This window comes from Morus notabilis, unplaced genomic scaffold, assembly GCF_000414095.1.
Source record: "Morus notabilis unplaced genomic scaffold, ASM41409v2 Scaffold199, whole genome shotgun sequence".
In the NCBI taxonomy this organism is placed as follows: domain Eukaryota; kingdom Viridiplantae; phylum Streptophyta; class Magnoliopsida; order Rosales; family Moraceae; genus Morus; species Morus notabilis.
In genome coordinates, this window is record NW_010366841.1 from 449621 (window position 1) to 473078 (window position 23458).

The window sequence follows — 23458 nt, forward strand, 5'->3', positions numbered from 1 at the left end:
TATCATGCATTTACATCAACGGATATACACGTGTAGAGCCGGGATTCATCGAACTGTACAGAAAATAATAACTTGAGTAATATAACAGTGGAAGATAAATAATTACAATACTATAAAGAAAAATAACCATAACAAATTTTGTTCTTTCCTCTGAAAATCACGTTAGGCGGCGATTATTGAGTGCTTTGTCTCGTTTATAAACTGTTCTGTATTTTTTTCAGCAAATAAAAAAAAAAACAAAAAGAAAACTGTTCTTTATATTTTTCAGAGGTGCTATTTTTCTCTCGCATGGACGTTACAAGGGGGACGAGAGGAGATGGACACGTGGCATCCTGAGAGAGGTGAAGAGTCTGCAAAGGCGGCTCTGTGTTCGAGGACGATTTTTCCGTACAGTTTTTGGCATAATTACACGTGGGTAGCGTCTCTCTCTCTCTCTCTCTCTCTCTCTCTCTCTCTCTCTCTCTCTAATATCATTTTATATATATATATATATATAAGTTAATTTTCAAATTGGAGATTTCGTAGTAACGGCCGTTGGATGGGGAGTCTAGGATGTGTGATCGGACGGCGGGGTGGCTAAGAAGTCGTACGAGTACGTATGAGGGGGGTTATTTGTCGGGGAAGGTGGTGGTGGTGCATCGGACGGTGCTGTCATGTTAAGTGCAGCTGCTAACCAAAGCTGCGTTCGGGTTTAAAAGGACAGACAGGTTTCGTCCTAAAATTACGACAATGCCATGGACATGGTGCCCTTTTCAGATGATGTATTAGCCAAAAGGAGGGGTAACACGGGGAATTAGAAAATCTGGACATTCTCTGATTTTCATACGTGATGATGTTGGGGTTGGGCGTGGGTTTCTGCAGTAATATAATCAGCTGGACGACGCTTGGTTGCTATTCTCTTTCTTTTTCTTTCTTTTTCTTTTTCTTGTTCTTTTCTTTTTTTGGGTATTTTTTTTATGGATTTTGGAAACATTGGTACAATTTAAGGATTGTTTTCGTTTTTTTTTTGAGGAAATAATGTTAACGTTAACTTACAAGACATTGTAAAACCTCTCATGATTATTACGCATAAGATTGGCTCGTGTATCATGAACATGATAGTTATATGCTACACATATATACAATTGTACATGTCATTTGGAAACGAGCAACATACAAGAAAAATAAAAAATAAATAAATAAAAAAGAGTCATTTGATTTTTCACCCCCTTTTTTTTCCATTCACATTTCCTTGAATTAGAATAGGGGAAACAAATATGCTCTAACCACTAGACAACGAATGGATTACAATAAAAAAAAAAAAAAAAAAAAAAAAAAAAAAAAAAAAACCAAAAAATACAGAATAATGAGGTAGTAGTAGTACAATGAATGAGAGTTTTGGAATGACATTTTTTTTTTTAAAACCCACATCAAAAAGGGCTGGTGTCAACTAAAACCTAAGAAGAATATCATTCCAAAACTCAATTAACAGCGTTGGCCCGCAATCCTCTGCTGTTCTGTGTCCCTAGCATCTGCCAAAAAAGTAGTTTCATCGGTCCCACGTGGCCTGATATACGGCAGGCCTATGTTTTAACCAATGAACCAGATCTCTGTCCAACGGAGTGTTAGTTAAAACAGCATCAAGCATAGGACTGCAAACCACCTTCGGCCTGCTCTTAAACGACCATATTCGGTCCTTTGGCCAAGGTCTCTGCGGCTGCTTCTCCTGCATCATCAACACAAAATGGTTTTAAGGTAAGATAACAACATTAAAACGGAAGCAAGTTTATTCAGATTAGAGATTGCTGGGTTTTTCATTTGAAACTAAGGACAGCACATGAAAGCCGAAACTAGGTTCACAAACGGTTTTTTTTTTTTTTTTTTTTTTTCTCCTGTACTCTATAATTAATGAAGGAATTCTAAAATTAAAACCAGCTTGTCTTATAATAATAATAATATTAATAACACCGGTTAGTTCCAGGTTACCAATATTTCAGGCCTATGGATGAACTCTAGTTCTAAAACAGCTAACCACGCAAGACGTGGAAATCTAGTATTTGTCTCAAAAAAAAAAAAACAAAAACAAAAACAAAAGTTAACGAACTGCAAAAAGAGTCGTTGGAAATCAGGGGATATTCACCTAAAGGGATCCTGAAGTAATGTTGAATACATTTCTAGAGAATAAATAAAACTTGTCTCTTGGTGGAATACTAGGAACAAAAATACAGGATAAAGTGGGAAGGGACCTGCATTCTAAAGAACCCCACGGAAAAAAAATGGAAAAAAAAAAAAGATAAAACGAAAACTCACCATCCTTGAGAGCATAAATCGGACAGTCCTCGGGCCATAAACACGCTGCCTAGAGGGCTTCTGAATTTTGGCATAGAAAGAACCAAATTCGGGTAATGACAAGCAACCCCTACTTGCTCTAGCGAGGCTACAATCTGGATCAGCACTAGTCTGGTTGTGCCAAAAAATAAGCTGCCCTAAACAATAATTCTCCCCGTATGTCTTGCAATACTCCTGAAGACCTGTTCCCAATTTATCTTTGCACTTGGGACCCAAGTCAAGTGGACTAATGTACACAGGCGGAGAAGTTACAGCTTTGTATTCCTGGAATGTAAAAGAATTCGCGGATTAAAAAACAGAAACCTTTGCTGGACTAGGAATTTTTCTTCCTCATTTCTTAATGACACGAGACATACCCGTATTCTGAAAAAGCACTTTGTATAAGCATAAATATGAATCAAGTCAGCAGCAGCATCGTTCCGAGACTTGTATGTACATGGAAGATTTCGGACTTCATCTCTCAACCTGCAGGAGAAAAGGGCAATCAGTGTAATTTGCATGCTATACAAGGTAAAAAGCATAACCATGAAAACAAAATAAAAGTATTCTCCTTACCACAGCAAAGATTTTTTAAGTTCTTTCTGAATGTCTTCAGAACCCGATGGATCATGAGCACAGATCTTGGACTTCAGATCATCAAGCATTTCTTTGGTCGCATGAGGAGTCAAGCTCTCAAGAAGCTCCTCAACAAGTGATCCTTCTCCCTTCCAGAGGAAGGCAACAACTTGTTCAGGACTCAACCTCTCTAGCGGAGGTGGAGCATTCTTTGGGTCACCAAAAACGCATCTCATGACATACCTCACCTGTATATAGAATGCAAAAGATTAAGACAACAAAAACAGGATTAAAATTGTCCTATTATATGCAACTTTGATTTTATCAGATAAACATTACAACGCAGCAATGCCCATCCATGACTATTTGCAGCAAGGTCTATATGTAAATCTTCTGATGATCGTACAAGATAATTAGTCCATGACTCTGTATAAGATGTGCCTAGTTTTTACATAGATTGTAACAATGAATAAACCAAAAAATAGAACAAAGAAGATGACGATAATGTTGACATCATTCTAGAATTGGAGAACGGTAATCACCTTGTCAAGAGTAACTGCCAAATTCTGAAGCCTTTGGTTGTAAACACCCTCAGCCTGTCTCAAGCAAAAAACTACTGAGTATCTCATATATAACCCAAGCACACCACAGAAACACACATTAGTACAATCATGCACGAAGGATTAAAGAAATAGTAGATTAAACAATATTCACCTGAACTTCAGCGTCACTCTTCTCGACCTCCAGACAAATATCCGAAAAGTATTTTCTTTTCTCTTCCAAATTATGCCTCAGAATCTCTTCAGGAAGCTTTGTTCTTTCAAAGTTTATGAATCTCACCTTCAACCAAGTCAGAAGGGGTCAAAAACAATCAGTACGTAAGAGAAGGTTAATATATACCAAGCAAAGAAAACAAAAAAGTCCTAGAATGAAATGAAGTAGCGACCAAGTAGACATACCAAGCGAGCTGAATACACAACCAACCAATCCGGCAACCCACCAAGCAAACAACTACCCAAACCAGCCCTTCCCAATTCAAGATAATCCTCTTCGGAAACTGAATTTGCTTCACAGGCTTCCAGCATTAATTGATGACGGTCTAGAATTCCATGCCATTCCTTGAGGACCTAATAAAGACGTAAAATAATTCATAAAGTTAAAGCATCAACCTTTGGAAAGCCAAGTTTCAGAGTGTGAAAATAATTTGCTCCTCGAGGGAAAATGAACTCCAAGGTTTCATAGAAAATGTAGCTATTTATTTTTCGGATACCTTTTGAAAAGCCCCTTCGCCTGTCAAATTCAAATAGCTTCCCCGGCAGACTTGGCTGCCACACAAACAAACAGATGCTTCATATTCATCCTTGCTCTGTTGCAAAGTGAACAGACAAACGGTTAAGCATCAAACTAAGTCAATTGTTTCTAAAGTACATAAAGTGATAGGCAAAAGAATCAGACCTCCGTAACAGAATTATAATCGAATGTGATCTCCTCACCATTGCCAATTTTGCGGACAGTATATATTCCAATCTGGTAATGACCATCTACCGCAGTAACTCTGCATTTTACAAATGTGAGATTCACATTAGCTTGAGACTTGAGTACTGTAAAGTATCTCATTGAGAAAAAGGTAGCAGCAGATCTCCTGTATAATGTCTAAATGTGTGTGTGATGACATGACTAATGCAGTAATCAATGAGGAAACTACGTCTAACAGCAACAGAGCATTTTAGTTGATACTGATCAAAGATTAAAGTTCTAAAACGATGATACTCAGATGATAGTGCCACAAAATCTCACTGTAATGCAACAATCCATATGCTAAACTTTCATTACAATTCTGCTCAGTATATACAAGGCAGGGTTACAAAAAGCAAAATCTGCTCTTTATAAGAATAGTCGACTTTGCAACTCCACAAGTCAACCGGAACATTAACATAGTTGGAAGTTGAAACAATAGACAGAGCTTACTTTGCTTCGCAATTAGGCCGGCATGAGTGACAAATTCGACTGGCATAATTAGCCTTATGCATGGCATCAACAACAACTAAATCATACCCATCAGCATCACCCTGCAATAAACAATAGACGGTCAAATGAAATTTTCAGAAAAGAAAGCAGAACTCAACAAAGTTAAAGTATAGAAAACCTTGGGCCTCTCAAGATAAATGTTATAAAATTCTGGAGCTGGATCATTATTATTTTTTTGCAAAGATCGAATCCCATCTTGCTTTTCGAACCATTTCCAAACAGGATAAACCTATAAAAGGAAATGTAAAAACAATGATTAAAGGGAAAAATTTTGGTGTCACATCAAGTACCCAGAACCATATTCTCAAGCAAGAAACAGAGATACAGGACCAAAAAAATAGCAGCATGGGTTAAGTTGAGCATACATTTAAAAATTCCAGAATAATAATTCTCAACAGATAAAAAGGGTCCAGAAATGTGAAAGCCGTTACCTCTCCCAAAAACTCCACGACAAAATCATCTTCTGCAAAACCTTCTTCCTTATTGCAAACGACTCCAAGACCCTAATACCAACAAACAAGGACAAAAGAAGATCAGTATGGGTACCATAAAGTTGCAAAAAGTCTCAGAATTAGCGCAACAAAAAAAGGGGAAGAACGAAACAAAAAAAAGGGGAAGAAACAGGTTTAACTTGTACAGTACAGAATAATGCGCGTACCTTTCTATAAGCTACATATTTGTCATCAGTACGACTATCTATGGCCCTCAGGATACCCTGACACAATCTAATAGTTTGTATATCACCGTCCTCCTCAGCAGAATCCTGAATTTCTTCAATAACAGGTTGCAGAGGATACATCATAGGAGTATTTCCAGTGCCAGTAAAGTGCCTAACTTTCTTGTTCAAATTGCGAAGGAGGACATCTTCAATAAACACATGCTTCTCAAGAAGAGGCCAATCCAATTCTTCCGGCATAGAATCAAGTAGGAGATTGTGGGTGTAGGGATCAATTCCATAAACTTCTTGCTCTATAACCTCGCGTCCAAGCTGTTTTCTTGGCTTATAATCTTTGACTTCAGGAAGCTCCATGTCTGACTCCTCAATTCCATTCTTCTGTGCATTAAGCTTCTCAATATAGTCATCTGGCAGAGATACCTGCATCTTTCTCCTCACATCATCCTCATCTGCTACAATAACATACTCATCAACGACTTCATATTTCCTGGTAACAGGAGGAACCAAGCTTGCTTTTGTCATGCGTGCACCCCATTCACGATCATCAGTCATAGAATCCAAACCCTCATCAGGTGAAAAGTATCCACCCGCTCCTGACTGCCAAGTTCGAACTTCTGATTTGTCACTTTCTGATTCAGAAGTGGTACTCTCACTACTATTGCTATATTCAGAAGACCTGTCAGGATCATCAGAAGTTTCACTTTCTGAATCGGAAGGTTTTTTGTTCAGTTTGGATAGCCGCCTTCTGATTTCTCGATCAGACGCATCCTCTCCATAATCCAGACCACCATTCAAAGAGGAAGTTCCGTTACTTCTGTTCATGTACTTCCTTTCAGTGACTCCTTTGTTCAGCTTCTTTTTGTACTTGTAAGTAGATGAGAATCCTGACGATGAATCATCTTCGCCAAGCTTTAACATCTCATCTTTTTCATGAGAAGGCTTGGAACCCCCATCCAAACGTAAGGCAAGTTGATTAAACAATGTGATAATGCGACTCATATTTCCAGCATCACCACGATTGTTTGCTCTGCATAAAGATAGTAAAATCATACTTTAGTAAGAACAGACAAGGGTTTAAAATTAAGCCCAATGGTCTTCAAAATTAAAGTTCCGGTTTTGTCATTTTTTTTTCTTTTTCTGGTGGGGGTGGGAAAGATGACAGAAGACAGCAAAGATGATTTACTTTTTTGCATCTCGGCACATTCTAATGATGTCTTCCTTGACAGAGCTCAATCCACGGCCAATGTAATAACCCTTTTTCATTTTTTCCTGAATTTCGGCTACCTGATGAATACAAAGAGAAATTTTGAGAACAGATAAAAGAAAAGGACTACTATGAAAAACATCCAAAAAGTGAGTGTACAAAAAATTTACTACCACTACCTTTGGTACAAAGAAATCAAAGGTATTCTCCTTCATGATGTCCTTCAGACTAGTAGCAAGAAATTCCTCCATCCTCTTATAGCCATTTTCAGATTTTTTTACAGCCCATCGCCTTGTACGGGCATCCCTAGATAAAATGGATGAGGATTTTCGGGCATCAAAGAGCTTTGAACGTTTATATAAGCTTCGCCGGAATAATTGATTTGCTGAGTCTCTCTTATTCACACTATCAAAATACTCTTTCAGTTCACCAAAATCATCCGCATTACCATAGAGACCCTTAACTTTTGAGACAGACGAAGATTTTTCAGTTATCTGTTTCAAACTCCTTACTTTAGTATATGAATCCTCAGAGTTCACCGTGGTACGTGAGTTCCGGCTCTTGATCCAGTTGAAGTTGTGAAACTTTTGGGCCAATTCGCTGAACTGCCTGCATCTCCTGATATCTATGGTAGACAGACAAGAAAATGAAGAAATAATCTCCTCCAGCGTGCCAGAAGTGATGTTTGTACAACCAATTAAAACCATAGAATTGATCTTATCTTTGCTATAACCACTCTGCAAGCAAAATATTCAGAGTAAACTTGGGAAGTAGTAATGATCTCCTGCTATACTGCTATTAAAAACAAAAGAAAAACATACCATAATGTTGAGGAAGATGGGATCAGTGCAATTAGGACCCAAATATGACAAGTCGACTTGTCGTGAAATGTCCCTGTAAAACCCGACAGCAGCTCTCCAATGCTTACAAGTCAAAGAAGCAAATGCAAGTGATTTCATGTCTGCTCTCAGAAAATGAAAGACCCTTGCCAACACATGACCATCCAGGATTCCCCAGCCTCCAATCCCAGGTTCAGAACTCACACCCTGCTCTCTACAGAAGGAAGCATCACCGCACAAGTCCTCAAATGTGGATTCAGCCTTGACAACTGTCTGATCATTGTCTTCTATTTCCTCGTCTTCGCTGTCATCACCCAGAAGACGGGCTCTTTTGGCAGCACGTGCATCACCTTCTTTAGAAACCAGTCCCCAACCACCCCAGAAACAGATTAGGAAAAAATAAATAAATAATTACAAAATGTAAATTCATAATAAAATTCCATGTTCTGGATAATCACACATGCCCACAAAATATATTAATAATGCACAACAAGAAATTCTAAAAACATGAATCAAGTACACCATAGATGATGTAACTGCCTATAGTTATCAAAGAAAACATAATGAAAATCAATGGCAAATAGGAATCCATGTGATTGCGTGGTATTGGGTTTGCCAATACACAAAAGTATACAAAAAATCAACTAAGGAAACAGAAGACTGCTGTAAGAGTAAATGATATTAAAAAAAAAAAAAAGATTATTTAAATGGGAATTTATTAGATGCAAAACTGCAGGACATGGGAAGACGTGTAAATGGAAATGCATGTTTGTTCCACATGAAACATGAAAACTATGAGTTGATGAATGCAAAAGAACAAAAAGAAAATCAAACGAGAAAAAGATAATCGCAACTAAGTAAATAACAACCTTGGCAGCAGTAAAAGCAGAAAATGAGCAATCAAGGACACTATAAGAACTTATTTCTACCTGATTTCCAGTAAACATGCTTCTCTGTCTCTTTCTTTGGCTGCTTGGCATTAATCCATGGATCTAAAGCCTCATTGACAGCTGCAGCGAACTCCCGGGTCTTGTATGATTTCATCACTAATTCATGCAGCTTTCCAAGGGTATAACCAATAAACTGAGGATGTAGGTTGTGAAACGAATTAGACGTTGCATTACGTTCACCATGTGCGGCACCCTGAAACTGCATGAGAGGTCCTGAAGAATCACCAGATGCAGTGCTCTCCCCTTGATTCTTTACTGTCTGTTCTGAAGTCTCAGCAGTAGAGGTGACTGGAACCCATACTCTATCAAACTTACGGAAAACGCTGCTACCTTTTGGAATAGTTTCTTGATCTGCTAAAGCCTGAAGCTCAGAAAACGATGAAGGTCCTTGCTCATGCCCAGCACCATCAAGGTAGTACCATTCACCCAAATGTAACAACAAGTCGTCGACTGTGCAAATACGATCTTTAGGAGTGTTAATAAATGCGCTGCTTTTCCAAGAGCCTGGCAAACCTTGCTCACTACCACTCTTTGACTGAATGTCACCTTCTGCTGAAGATCGCTTGCCATCACTACTGGCAGAATACGATCGAGTGGCCCTAGAAGAATATCGCTCCTTACCTCGAACTTTCGTCCGAGGCTCAGAAACAAAAGAACCGTGGTCTTTAACCACACATGCATTTATCCTGACGACTGATAACATAGTTCCTTTTACTCCCCTAACGATTGGGGGCTTATTTTGAGTTGACCTGCTCATGCCGCTGGAATCACACTTTTCATCCGGAGTTGAAAAGGCCCAAAGGGGTAAATCAAGCCTTCTGCCCTGGGAAGGATAATAGAGGTCATCCTTCCGATGCCATCGAGGGTCCTCATATCCAGACTTGGGCATCTGGCATAGTGGGAAACCATCATTCACGACAATTTTCTTTCTAGTAGATCTATCTTGGGCAGATTCATCACTCCTCTTCCAATCACCACCCTTGCAAGACCATCTTCCAGAAAACCAATCACTAGAATCACCATGAGGATAATCCTTGTCAGAGTGTGCACTAGACCAGGATTCTGCACCTTCTTGTAATTTGATGTCAGAATATACTGATAACTCGTCCATTTTCTGTTCATCATCTTCACTCGTCTGACTGGGATACAAACTGAAACCTGCATATGCCAGGAATATAATTTACAATGAGATCATAAATTGATATGCTTACAGCAAGACACAGACGTATATGCTTGCTTGTATATTAATTACATGAAGCAGCACCGTCATCAATTTTACCTTCAGATTTTGCCCATTCCTCCCACCAGGCATTGCCAAAAGTCATTTGCAAGACTTCTGCAGGATGACAAATTACAAAGACAAAGGTGAAACTCAAATAATAGTGGCACGAAGGACAGGGATCACAAAATAATATCAACTACTTAAAGAGTACGAGAAAAAACCTCCAAGAGCTTCCATTTCCTTTCCAGGAATAACTGGAAAACCCTCAAATAGAGACCCAATCCTTTCATCAATGCGGAGATCTTCTAGAAGCTCAGAAACTGCTACCCTACCATCTGGCAAGAAAACTGGCTGCAATGAAGTGCATGCTTTTTCCTCGTTGGCCTGACTACCATACTGCCCAATATCTCCAGTTTCCATTAACAAATTACCAGGAGCTTCTGGAGGACTCACCAACTGGGTTATAGAATCCGGCATAATAGACGGGAAATTCACAGTAACTAACGGAGATACAGCATTTTCAACCGTCATCCACCTATCGCTATCTACATGTTTCACCATGTGATCAGACATCAGAGTCCCTTCTTCCACAAGTGCCTTAAGGTCACATAACTTTGAAGGCCCGTGTTCAACACCGTAATAATCAAGGTAAAACCATTTCCCAGTGGATAAGTCAGAAACGATCGAGACATGTGGAGGTGTGTCACATATGTCCATGTCTTCCTCCATAGAAGGCAGCTCTTCTGGAGCAGCTCCACCTGTATGAGACGTTCCTTTGCAGTTAATACTTGGACTTTGTGACTCCTCTTTGTGAGACTCGCAGTTCGCATTTGTTTCTACGGATCCACTAACATTGAGAACATCACTTTTCTCTTGAGATTCCTTCGCTGAAGAATGTGAGTCGTTCACAACAGGTTCCCTCTGGACCAGTTTATCTTCTTGCACTTTATTGCCATGCTGGGAGTTACGCTGTTCACTTGGCCCACTTTTCCGGCCTACTTCTCGGTGGTTATTGGGCCTACTCCGGTCATGTGGGGACCGCTCCACATAGTTTGGAGTTCGATCCCTGCGGTCATGGTGTCGAGTGCGATCTTGTGGGGACTGACTGCGGTTCTTGTGATCATACTGACGACTCCGATCATATGGAGATCTCTCACGAACATGTGGTGATCTCTCTCGACGTACTGGACTCTTGTCTCTGTGATCATAATACCGGTTCCTCTCACGTGGGGAACGTTCCAAATGAACTGGACTTCGCCCGTGCCGATCATAAACAGCTCTATTAGACATAGTTGAGTCATAGTGCCGACCCGAGTACTTATCTGTCGGAGGTAATCTGGAAGAAGAAGAAGAAGAAGAATTCCTATACGACCTCTCCACAGAGTGGCGTGAATAGTGTTCTGCATGGACAGGGCGACCACTGTCATCAGAAAGTCTCCGACTTTTCAGACCAGCATAATCCCCATAATCTCCATAATGCTTGCGTTCATTAATATCCGGCTCAATGCCATACCGCTTCAACCTGTTCCCAGGGCCAGAAGAGTACTCTTTGCCGTGGTTCTTACCGTTACTGCATTCCTTCTTGTACAAACCTTCCTCGTCGACAATCTTCGAGCTGATCCTTACATTCCTCTCCTGCCCAAATTCCCACCTGGGAGTAGTCTTTCCTTGCTGATTCCCACTTCTATTGAATTCCTTCCTTCTAAAGGCATCATCACTCAAATTGGAATACTTCCCAGAAGGTGGGGTGCGCTCACGCTCGAATTTCCATACCTTGTTCTTACCTGTATCGTACCTGTGAATTTTGCCATAACCGTAGTCATCTCTGGACACTTCATTTCTCTGCCATCTATCAGGAATGAACTCACCTTTCTCAATTTCATCCCTGGGCGCTCTCCAAGGCGCGAACTCAGCGTCACCTTTTCTGCCTCTCTCTGAAAATATCTCCCCTTTCTCTACTTCGCCTCTTCGCCATTTCCCCGAAACAAATTCTCCCGCCTCCACCTCGCTTTTTCTCCACTTCTCATCTACTATCTCGCCCTTCTCAGTTTCGCTTCTGCGGTACCTCTCCGGAACAAATTCCCCATTCTCCACTTCCCCCTTGGGCCACTTCAAAGTCCTCAATTCACCCTCCTCAACCTCGTCCTTCTTCTCCTGGCTTTCACCGTTCTCAACTTCCTTAACGCTGCCACTCTTCCCACCTCTAGCCAAACCCAGTTCGCTTTTCTCGGGCTCGCCGTTCCTCGCGTTATCCTGTTTCTTGGGCTTCATCTTCTTCTTCTTCTTTCTCTCTGAGTCAGCCAATTTGAGCGACGACTTGGAACCAAAGCCATTGTTAGCGTTCTTGCCTCCGAAAACCGCAGTCTTCTCCGGAATTGGAAACCTCTCCATGATGTTATGCTGCAAGGACATGCATGCGACGCCTCCATCACCCATGGAAATCACAATCCTTTTCGCCGAATTTCGGAACCCTAACTCTCCCCTCCTCCGGGGCTATCGATGCTCATGCTGCAAGATTTCTCTCGATTCTCTTTCCCTCCAGGATCCTTGGCTCCAATCCAAAACCCTAAATTTCACAAATTCAAAAATGTCAGCACCCACCAAATGTAGGGTTTCGACGAATAAACAAAAACAAAAATAACACACTATTCCATACGCGAACAATCACAAAACTTCCCTATTCGAGAAGATGAGTGAATCAGAAAACCACACCGGTGAGAAATCAACGAAATTGAACGAAACTCCAAGAAAGAGAGAGATTTACAGAGAAAATTGAGGAGCTAAATGGAGAGATCGGCGAGAAAATCCAGCTTCGAATCGAAGAGCATGTGAAGAGAAAACGACTCCTCGGAGAACAGATCAAGAAAACCCGAGGAATCAACAGCGGAAAATCGAAATTCCTCCTCGGAAAATCTCTCTGTCCCACTCTCTCTGAGCTATTTTCTTCTCTCTCTCTCTTTCGCTCTCTCTCTGCGCTATATCTTTGTGTTTCGCTCTCGTTTCTCTTCCCGGTCCGAAAGACGAAACCTTCGTTTTTTTCTTTTTTTTTTTCTTTTTTTTTCTCCCTATCTTTGCCCTTTGGGCCTGGGTTTTCAGTCATGGACACGGAGACCTATGGTAAACAGTTGAAAGGACGGAAATGCCCTTAAGTCGTGTGGCAATAGCTCCAGCTTGTAAGGAGGTACGGTAGGGCAACGGGCATAGGGCAACGGGCAAAGGGCAACGGGCACGTATAGTCAACAAAAAATCTGCTACGTGGAGTTGACTTCCGTATCGACTCGACATGGCGGGATAGTCGCAATTTGCCCATGTGGATTACATAGAGATAGAGGGGGATCATTAGTATCTTCTTTTTCTTTTTCTTTTTTTTTTCTTTTTTTACAGCGTGGTCCGTAGTATTTAAGAGGATGTTTATTTCTTATATTCATTTTTAATTTTGAATCATAATTCATGATTATTTATAGTATTTTTTTCTTATAAAAAAAATATATAAAATAAGAATAATTTTAAATTATGATTCTGAATACATGAACCAAACGTCCACTAATTTTAAGAGTATTTTATTTTTCTTAGACATAAGAATTTTTTTTTCTTTTTTTGATTGGGGATGGTTTGCACATAAAAACATGATACTATAATTCACCGCATCAAAAAATTAACAAATCACAATTATAATTTTTATTATATGAATAGTACTCGTTTTGATTTTATTTTATTATTGTCACATCAAATTGTCATTAGATATTATGTGAGTTGTACGGTAAGTAATTATCTTATTTTATTTTTTGTTTTTTGGTGAGAAAATTTCCAATGAAATTTTCTTTCTTTTACAAAAAAAATATATTTGGCATGATATTGTTGGAATTCTTATTATACACGTAGACACAACAAAGTTAAGATCAGCAGATATTTTAAATAAAGAAATTTTATTTCAATAGTAATAAATATTACATATTTTTACAATAATTTTAACTCCGTTTTAATTACATTATCCATTCATCTATTATTTTATAAAAAATGCTATGATCATTTTTTTTTCACTCTTTTTATCATTTTATGTATTTATTGTTTAACATGTAAACTGTACTAACATTATATATTATCATTTTAATTTTAATAAAAAATAAGAGAGTGAAGTTCACGTATCAAACAGTTAATTCAGAAAATAACAAAAATAATAATAATAATAGTGACGTTAACATTTTTTTTTATTTTATTGGCTACGGATTTGTACCTTACTTCCTCTCTTGCTTCAACTTGCAATTAATTTTATCGTCAAAGCAAGTAAAGTGACAATTTTTCTATAAGCATGCTGACCAAGCATAAGTCGTGATTCATGATTTTTTTTTTTGCCCCCTATTAATTCGAATCAAAAGATACATCCACCACGTATACATATCAGGTGAATCTTTAACGGACGGGGAAGGGTGAGATGGTCATTTAGGTGAGTAGGATGTAATCTTGGGTATAGAAGGGGGGGTGTGGTGTGGTTTTGGCGCTCAAGTTTTTGTAGTGTAATGCTTTAGGAGGGAGCGAGCTTAGGAGTTGGGAGTGAGGAGGGACTCCCAAGGTCAACGTGATGGGCTGGGACTATGTCAGCATTTCGGTTCCCTTTTTCACATTGTTGAATTTTGGAGTATCTTTATTATGATTGGATTCTATCATAGATGCCTAAAACTTAATAGGATAAAATACAAGCCCAATGCATTAGCCCATCATTAGAGGGACGTCCAAAATCAACTTTTATTGGTTGTCTTTTTTTTTTTTTTTTTCTACTGAAAAAAAATATGATGGTGTACTTTATATCCGTTAATCCTTTTAATTATAAAAATAATTTTAAAAATTATTGAGTATGTAAAAAGGGTATAAACTAGTCATTTATTGATTATTCAACTAGTTTTCACTTCCTTTTATCTTGTGAAACTCGCAGAGGCCTACTTAATTTCTCACAAAGGGCAGGGCAACAACGTGCGAGTGCGGAGTATCGAATGAGAGGATAAGCAAAGGAGACCTAACAAAGACGTCCTTATCACTACACCACGACCATCGATGGTTATTTGTTGTCTTTTTTGTTGTTCATATCGTGAATCCCGAATCAAGAGTGTTTAGGGACAATTTTGACGGTTTTCTATTTCTTAAAATCAATAACCAAGTCAAAAAATGAAATTCTTTCCCCGTTTTAACATTTTTTATAAAAACTAAATCACTCTTAAACGGCTTAAACAATTTGGTATAAACAATTTACGCTATGACTAAAAAAGTTTTCAATATTTTTTAGGTGAGAATAGGAGAGGGGAGAACATGGGAGGAGGTTTAAGGTTCATTATGTACTCTTAAATACTTAACTAATAAAAGGAGAATGTTTTAGTTATTAAATGTGATATGGTGTATTTTACACTTTTTTTTGTGATCAAAAGAAAATAATATACATAGAAAAGTATTTTAAGAATAAGAAAATTGTATAGATTTTTTTGGACGGTTTAAGAAGTCAAAACCACTAAATCGTCTGTTAGAATTAGTGTAGAATACAATTCAAATCACGCAATAATTTAAAATTAATCAACAATTTAGTTCGGTTTTATTGTATAAGACAGTTTCGGCGGTTTATCGGATATTTTTTAATACCCCTATCCTAAATGGAGGTTTTTTTTTTTTTCTTGAAAAAATACATAAAAATCTAACCAAGTTACCATTGTAAATTGGTATGTAATATAAAACAGTTAAGTGGAAGCGAGAAATGATTAAAGAACTTGAACTGTTCCTTATTGCTTCCACTTAAATTTAAATTTGTGAATCCAAGGCTATGTTATGAAGTTAGGCCACTTCGTCATTAACAACTTTAAATCAACCTGATATAGTTTGAGAGAGAGAGAGATAATGAATCTCGTTAATTCAACTCTCAGAAAGAGTGCAATGAATCAATAGCCATATAAGTTAAACAAACGCAGCGATTTTGTCTTCTTTCCGTTGTAGCTTTTGTTTGCACGAAACTAGAAACTTATAGGAAGCATTTTTTTTTTTTTTCAGGAACCATTTCACCACAGCATTTTTTTTTTAATTATTTTTACAAGAAAAGGCATTCTAATTGGCAATTGGCAAGTGAATGAGTGATTCTTCCCAACACAACTTCGGCTGGGCCAAAACATGAACATAATCCAAACATGAAATAGAGGAAAGGTTAGACCGACAAAGCTACATACAAGGAGCGCCGCCAAATCTAATATCCTCAAACTAGTGGGTGTTTTTACTCATCTTCCCGCAACGTTGGAGATGTCTCCAAATGGAAATTCGGAGCTACCAACGGAGTTAGAGCAAGCATTGTTTGGTACTTTAGTTCTTAGCTTGCTATAGTACGTGCATTCCACTCTCAGAAAATGCGCGTAGATGTGATGTGCTTTTATTATTATAATTTTGATAATTGCCTCTCGAACTTGTCTTGATTTAGTGTTCGTTTGGTTTGTGTATTCAGAATCATGGTTCAGAATTATTCTCATTTTATGTGTATTTTTTGTGAGAGAAAATACTGTAGAGAATCATGAATCATGATTCAGAATCATGGATGAATACAGGAAACAAACGGACGCTTAGCTTGTTATAATATGTGAATCTCATTAAAAGATGTGTCTGAATTGGCAGAAGTATATACGGTTCACTGTTTGAACTGTAGTAATTTGATTTAAATTGTACAATTTAAATTGTGGTGATTTAAATTACGATTCGAAATGGTGTTTAGATGTGTAAATAAATTGTAACTTGAATTGGCAATAAAATTTGAATTGTGTTTAGGTAATTGTCATTAGAGTTTTGCAATATATGTTATAAAACCCCATTGTAAACAACATATTTAAATATGCAATATGGATGATAATTTGTTACTCTCTTAATATAAACATATAGGAAAAAGAATCATCTTCATTGGAGTTGAAACGAAAAAGTTAAACATTTTTAAGTTTAAAGTTGAAGAGAGAGCAAAAACAAAAAAAACTATTGTGTTTGAACTGTTGTTAACAATCCGGATTGTGACTTTTATGAGGATATGAATTCCAAAATCAACTATTTGAATTTGTAGCTGATGGTTTGAATGGTCCCTCTTTGTTTCTAAACAAAATATCAATTTGAGGGACTTTTTTCGGTACGTCAACATACCGGTAGGTAAGTTTGTTGTCTGTTAGATCTGCATAAAATCATGTAAAAGTTAAAAAATATACAGATTTAGCGGTTAAAAAAACATAACCTACTGATACGTTAGGCGTATCAGAGAATCTCCCTTAATTTGAACCTTTACAATTCAAATTTAATTGTTTGGTTCAAAAAGTTAAACCAAACATGAGGTAAGTTTTTGTTTAACGTGTCATTCCTTTTTTTCTTTTTTTTTTTAAGGTTGTTAATGTCTTTTTCTTTTTAAGTCAAATTCTTTTTTTTTTTTTTTAACTGAAACCTTATAGTGGTACTTTATTTTTTGTTACTCAAAAAAAAGGATATGGTGGTACACTTCATGTTCTCTAGCCCCTTCAGCTATAGAAGCAATTTCGGGGACAATTGAATATGTGAAAAATGTCTGAATTAGTCTCTCAATGACCATCTAACCAGTTTTCACTCCCCTCCATCATGTGGGGCCCGCAGAGACCCAGTTAATTTCTCACAAGAGGCAGAGCAACAAGCACGGGTACAGAGTATCGAACCTTAAGAGGATGGGCAAAGGAGACCAAATAAAAGCGTCTTTACTACTACACCACGACTCTCGTGGTACCTTACAGTGGTACTTGTTATGACTTATTAGATGCAATACCTTCACTTTTTTAAAACATTAAAATTAGTTAGGACGGTTATTCTTAATAATAATATTTTTTATTGGTCTCATTTAAGGACGGCGATTTTACCTGTTAACTAATTTATTAGTGGGGACTTGCTAACGAGTGGGAAAAATTAGGGGTGATAATTCGTGTTGGCGGGTCGTGTTCGTGTCTTGTTAACCCCCTCAGTTGACACGAATAGGCCTGACACGAATACGACTCGTTTATTAATCGTATCAAAATACAAAACTCAAACACAGCCTGTATATTGACGGGTTGACATGACATGACACGAATAACCCGTTTATTAAACAAGTCATAAACGTGTCGTGTCAACCCGTTGATTACCTGTCAACCCGTTTATAAAATCGGTGATAAATGGGTTCTGTTAACCTATTTCTGAACCTATTTTTGAACCTGTTTATAAAATAGGTGATAAGTGAGTCGTGTTAACATATTTCTAAACTTATTTTTGAACTTTTTATAAAATGGGTAATAAACGGTAATCAACGGGTTGTGTATTCATGTTACCCAAATATGACACGTTTAATAAATGGGTTATGGCTGGTCAATTGCGGGTTAGCGGGTCAACATGAAAATGACACGTTATTTAATCGTGTTTTACGGGTTCGACCTGATTTTGACCCGGACCTATTTATGATAAACCCAAACCCGTTAATTTCGTGCGGGTTTCGAGTCGTGTCACTACCCGAATTGTCAGCCCTAGAAAAAATCCACTTTAAACGTATTCAGATTGTAAACGGATTATAAATTTTAACCTGTCACGGGTCACGCAGTAGAGTCAGGTTTAGAGATCCCTGGCCCTATTCTCCGTTTGCCCACCCATTTAATTATATCTTATTCTTAAATTAGATAATAATCTATTATATAATATAATGAAAATTTAAAGCTACCTTTCTTTTATTTTAACTTAATGTTTTGTATGGTTAATTATTTATTTTATAATTATAAAAATAACTAATCAGATAAATAGAGCACGGTAAATAACTCGAATCTGTGACGCGAAAATCCGTCTTATAAACCGTCAACTTATGCAAGTTCATAAAGATGGTACGGTAAATGTTTCTATTCGCGGAGCAAGTTGGCTGACCACCCGCCCCAAATATGCTATGTTGCCATCCTTAGTCCGACGCTAAGTTAGATATGTAGTCCCTGAAACAGGTTGCGGCTCTGATATGATCAATTTTATTGTGGAACTTTTTTTATTGATGTTTTCATTGAGTAATACTGCAACTTTTAATTTTTCCACGCTTATGTTTTTTGCCATAACCAGGTGACGGCATCAAAAGAATTAATCATAGAAACAGAGTGTAATTAAACTAATGAGGTGGGACAAATAATTATGTTTAGAGTACGGTGGCCGCTCACCCTCGTCCATGTGTGGCTCCCCCTGGCCGTAACTTATTGAATGGAATCATAACCCTTCATTGATCAAACAAACACAAGAGGGGCCGAGACCAAATTCCATAGTGAAGAGCTAAAACATGCTTCAACTGATGCTTTCCAGGAATAAAGTAACGGGTCTCTGATCCAAAGACACAATCACTATTTTTTTTTCTAATAATGTTTTCTATTTTCGTACTGTTATTCTCCCGAGTGATCGTGAACTTCGTCAAGCTTTTGTGATTTGTGAATCCTCTGTGGATTTAGCGACTCAATATATTTAACACAGCATATATAATCCAGCAATATTGGGCTTTTAAAACCGTATTGGTAAACATTGGTTTGTGCAATAACGTCTAAGTCGTGTTTTGGATGACTAAAAGCAAAGGCAATAGTTGCGTGTCAACTACTTTTAAAGAATGCAATTTGCAACTGTTGATGAAAAATTCATAAGAAAACAGGAATAAACTTTCCTTGTGAGCTAAATTAAAAAGTTGGAAAGAAGAAAACTTGAATTTAAATTAGCCCATATATATATATATTTTTGTTTTTTGAGTAATTCTGGGATAAACTTTCTATGAGATGAATCAACTTGAAAAATACGAGATGAATAAACTATCTATGGGATAAACAAGTAAATTTACAAGGAATAAACTTTCTTTTTAATTTAGGTTCACTTTGCTTTTATGCATATATATATATATATATAATACGAGATGAATCAAATACAAGACACTGATAAAAAAAATTACAGCCACATATAAATCAGAACACGAAAGGTGTGGGTGAGAAAGCTGGGATGACCACCGCCGCGGGTACAGAGTTTTTCCTGTAATAACTAGAGAAACTCAGCCAAATTATTCAAAAAAATTAGCAGAAAAAAATATGAAATTAACAAGCAACCATAAAGTGACAACTCACAAGGAGATGAAAACATACAAAAAAAAAAAAAAACACTTTCATTTTTTTGCTTTTTTTTTTCTTTACATGATTTTTCAAGAATTTGGTTGCAAAAAAGAGACAAACTCATTTACACTTTTAGTCCTCCATAAACCAAAAACTAAAACTAGTTTTCCAATTCACCAATCATTAAAGAAACATCAAAAGAACCAAAAAAACAAAATTAACAATTGAGAAAGTTAAGTTGCAAACAAAGAATATAATTACCTGGACTCTTTAAAACTGTTAGTACTACTGTATCTTTGATCCTTAGCCATGGAACCACTTTTGGTGGGCGATTTCTTCTGAACCATCTGTTTACTCTTACTCTCCACGAGCTGAGAAACAACCGCATCTTCCGATATCGCCGGAAGCGCCGGCCGCCAGTGTGCCGCCGACTCCGTTTTCGTGCCCGCCGGACACCTTATGCTGCGGTAATTCGAAGTCGGGGTGCGGCCACTACTCGCGTGGCTTCCACTCTCCTCCGGCTCCGGCGCCGGCGTGCCTTGTGGCCGGCAACAGGAACCCAATTCCGAGAAATTGAAGAACTTCATTGGCTTCATGCCAGATCGATCGCTTGAGAGCTTCACGTAGAAGTAGAAAACAGTTTGATGGTGGTTGTTGTTGCGTGTGTATGTTTCCTTGTATTTATAGAGAGGATTGTGACACAACTACGTGTACTAGTGGATCCAAAGAAAGTATTTCGTCCTTTTCCATAACAGTTTTTAACTGATCGAGCAACCGTATATGGACTCTGCTGTTAACATGTGCGTGGGTGTTACGTTGCTGAGTTGGATTTCCATCATGCTTTATATTTACTTATTATTAAATCAAAAAAGTTTGATTTAAATACCACCAAAAAAAGTTAAATTTCAATCTCTCTCTAAAAAACCACACACGCAAAAGGGATTGTTTATTTGTTTTAACATTGGGTACTTAATGAAAACTCTAAATGTGGTAACGTAAAACTCAGGAGATTCACTTTTTTAGGTTTTAAAAATATCTAATAATCGTATTAAATATGAGAATTTAAAAGATTTTCATTTTTATCCCTGAGATTACCTCATACCAAACGCCTCTTTAGGTCCATTTGGTTAACTGATTTAAAGGAGTTTCTCCGGTATTTCTTTCCTTTTAGAAATATTAGTGTTCTCTATCTTTTTAGCTGTTAAATCTAATCAAAATCACACCAGATTAAAAAAATATACAGAATAAACAGATTCTGATACATATGTGACGATTGAAAAGTAGAAAACACCAATTTTCTTAAAAAGGAGGAACACCGGAGCAAGTTTCCTAATGTAAATCATAATTCTGATTCTCCTTTATCACAAAAAAAAATTGAATAAAAATTATCTCGCTAATGGATTCTCTCACAAAATTTAAATTTAAAACTAAAATCACTGTCTTAAATCTATGAACTAAACGGACCCTTAATTAAATTGTAGTGGGAAAAAAGTTAAATGTGTCATGATATTATTATGACATAAATAAAGTGACATAGGAATCGATTCTGTCATGAGTTCTTATTATAACCTTAATTAACGCTGCTGATTTGTGACTTCATGATATATAACTGTCTCATATATGGATCATGGAAGTAAATTTCAAGTCAGATTAAGCTCATAAGTTTTTTAATATCTGTTTTTGCAGGTTCCTTTCTCCATGTTACATCTCCAATTAATACCTGAGCCCCACAATAGTTACAAGGGGAACGATGAATAATTGTCAAATATCGTCACCATCTATATTGATCACAACAATATTTTGTTCAGTCCCTTTCTACAATTCTGCATTGTATTGTATAGCACTCTGTTGATTCCTGTAAATGTGCTGACAGAAATTTAAGACCAGATGTGTAACATGAAAAATCTAGAGTAATATAGACGACATTTTCAAGGAAATTAAACAAAAAAAGAAAAGAAAAGAATGAACCAATATTTGAATGACGCATTGTGGAGGGAAATATAAACCGACTTTATTTCTCATCCACGTATCTTAAGATTGATCAGTACTTGTCGCTTAGAGACATCCACAGGATTCTTGCAAATCCAATTTTATGTTAATTAGTCTCAATTAGGAATCGATGCATTAATTCGTCTTAACTAATTATAGTATAAGAAATTGCGTGGAAGTAGATTATTAGTGAAAAATTAAAGGGAAAATGCAGCATAGAGCATATTTTAAGACCCTATTTAAAGTAAATAGTATATTTTTTTAAACATGTTAAATTATAGCATAGTTAGAATTAGATATGGTTTTAAATATTTACTTTTCCAAATTTACCCCATTAGCTTTTCACTTTTTTTTTTTTTGGTATTTTTTCTCCGTTTATGTTTTCTCCTCTGACCCCCCTTTCTCTCTCTCTCTCTCAAGTTCCCTTTCTCTCTTCTCAGACATCTCCCGAACAACTCCGACAACGACGATGAGACGACGGTGGCAATGAGATGCAAACCATCGAGCACCGTGACGCGAACCAGATCTTGGCACGAATAGATCCGACCAAATCACGGTGACAATGACGAGACGCCACCGATGTCGAGCTACGAATCAAGTAGTCGTCGGGGGCGAAAATCTGATACCATTGTGGGCCTCCACCTAGTGAACTACACTGTGAAATCTCTCTCCGACAAGAGATCCAGTCACCGATTCCTCTCTCTCTAGTGTAGCACCAGCTGGAAACAATAGTTTACCGACTAAATCAGACGGAGAAAGGACCGGAAAGTCCAAATTCCCCTGGGTGAGATCGTACTACTCAACAAAAATAGGGACGAGCTCAGAAATAATACTTTGTGGAGAGAAAATTCTTTTTTTGATAATTCTCAGATAGGAGAAATCACTTTTTTTTTGTCTTTTTTCTCCGTTTGTGTTTTCTCCTCTGACCCCCCTTTCTCTCTCTCTCTCTCAAGTTCCCTTTCTCTCTTCTCAGACATCTCCCAAACAGCTCCGACCGCGACGACGAGACGGCGGTGGCAATGAGATGCAAACCATCGAGCACCATGACGCGAACCAGATCTTGGCACGAACAAATCTGACCAAATCACGGTGACGATGACGAGACGCCACCGATGTCGAGCTACGAATCAAGTAGTCATCGCGGGCAAAAATCTGATACCATTGTGGGCCTCCACCTGGTGAACTACACTGTGAAATCTCTCTCCGACAAGAGAACCAGTCGCCGATTCCTCTCTCTCTAGTGTAGCACCAGCTGGAAACAACAGTTTACCGACTAAATCAGACGGAGAAAGGACCGGAAAGTCCAAATTCTCCTGGGTGAGATCGCACTACTCAACAAAAACAGGGACGAGCTCAGAAATAATACTTTGTGGAGAGAAAATTCTTTTTTTGATAATTCTCAGAGAGGAGAAAGTTCTGCCTTATAAGGCTACATCAAAATGACAACATGTTTTGCCTAATAAGGCTACATAAAAAAAAAGACAATAACATGAGATAATAATAATAAAAATGACGAGTCAGATAAACCAAGGAGATAAGCTATTGCATCAATGAGCCCCGCCCC

At 37.7% G+C, this 23458-nt stretch overlaps 2 protein-coding genes across 4 annotated transcripts; both read right to left on the bottom strand.

The window, feature by feature from the left end:
* Positions 1 to 1342: 1342 nt before the first annotated feature.
* LOC21401271 (histone-lysine N-methyltransferase ATXR3) lies at positions 1343 to 12896 on the bottom strand. 3 transcript variants are annotated; one of them, XM_010111259.2, is made up of 20 exons: positions 12567 to 12896; positions 10024 to 12368; positions 9860 to 9916; positions 8560 to 9738; positions 7613 to 7980; positions 6971 to 7528; positions 6771 to 6871; positions 5570 to 6614; positions 5343 to 5414; positions 5030 to 5140; positions 4852 to 4952; positions 4339 to 4438; positions 4154 to 4249; positions 3843 to 4010; positions 3598 to 3723; positions 3426 to 3479; positions 2884 to 3131; positions 2685 to 2793; positions 2290 to 2592; positions 1343 to 1705 (listed from the first exon to the last, which is right to left on the bottom strand). In XM_010111259.2, exons 2-20 carry the CDS (start codon positions 12236 to 12238, stop codon positions 1529 to 1531), a joined length of 7188 nt encoding a protein of 2395 aa, XP_010109561.1. In that variant the 5' UTR covers positions 12239 to 12368; positions 12567 to 12896; the 3' UTR covers positions 1343 to 1528. The 3 variants fall into 3 exon arrangements, with proteins under 3 accessions (XP_010109561.1, XP_024029991.1, XP_024029992.1); XM_024174223.1 differs by having other exon boundaries at positions 7613 to 7983; XM_024174224.1 differs by lacking the exons at positions 1343 to 1705; positions 2290 to 2592; positions 2685 to 2793; ... (1 more) ...; positions 3426 to 3479; positions 3598 to 3723 and having other exon boundaries at positions 3868 to 4010; positions 4154 to 4208; positions 7613 to 7983.
* A 6779-nt stretch (positions 12897 to 19675) lies between these two features.
* LOC21401272 lies at positions 19676 to 20539 on the bottom strand. The gene is made up of 2 exons (XM_010111260.2): positions 20167 to 20539; positions 19676 to 19828 (listed from the first exon to the last, which is right to left on the bottom strand). The coding sequence occupies exons 1-2, from the start codon at positions 20499 to 20501 to the stop codon at positions 19765 to 19767; spliced, it is 399 nt and encodes a 132-aa protein (XP_010109562.1). The 5' UTR covers positions 20502 to 20539; the 3' UTR covers positions 19676 to 19764.
* Between the last annotated feature and the right edge of the window lie 2919 nt (positions 20540 to 23458).

What these genes read in the sequence shown, in the direction of transcription:
- LOC21401271 (XM_024174223.1), bottom strand. Translation starts at nt 12,238, where the DNA reads ATGGGTGATGGAGGCGTCGCATGCATGTCCTTGCAGCATAACATCATG. An exon ending in TTGATTTCTTTGTACCAAAG is followed by an intron (nt 6,872 to 6,970) that starts GTAGTGGTAGTA and finishes TGTATTCATCAG; the next exon opens with GTAGCCGAAATTCAGGAAAA. An exon ending in AATATGTAGCTTATAGAAAG is followed by an intron (nt 5,415 to 5,569) that starts GTACGCGCATTA and finishes TGTTGGTATTAG; the next exon opens with GGTCTTGGAGTCGTTTGCAA.
- LOC21401272 (XM_010111260.2), bottom strand. Translation starts at nt 20,501, where the DNA reads ATGAAGCCAATGAAGTTCTTCAATTTCTCGGAATTGGGTTCCTGTTGC. An exon ending in AACAGTTTTAAAGAGTCCAG is followed by an intron (nt 19,829 to 20,166) that starts GTAATTATATTC and finishes TAGTTATTACAG; the next exon opens with GAAAAACTCTGTACCCGCGG.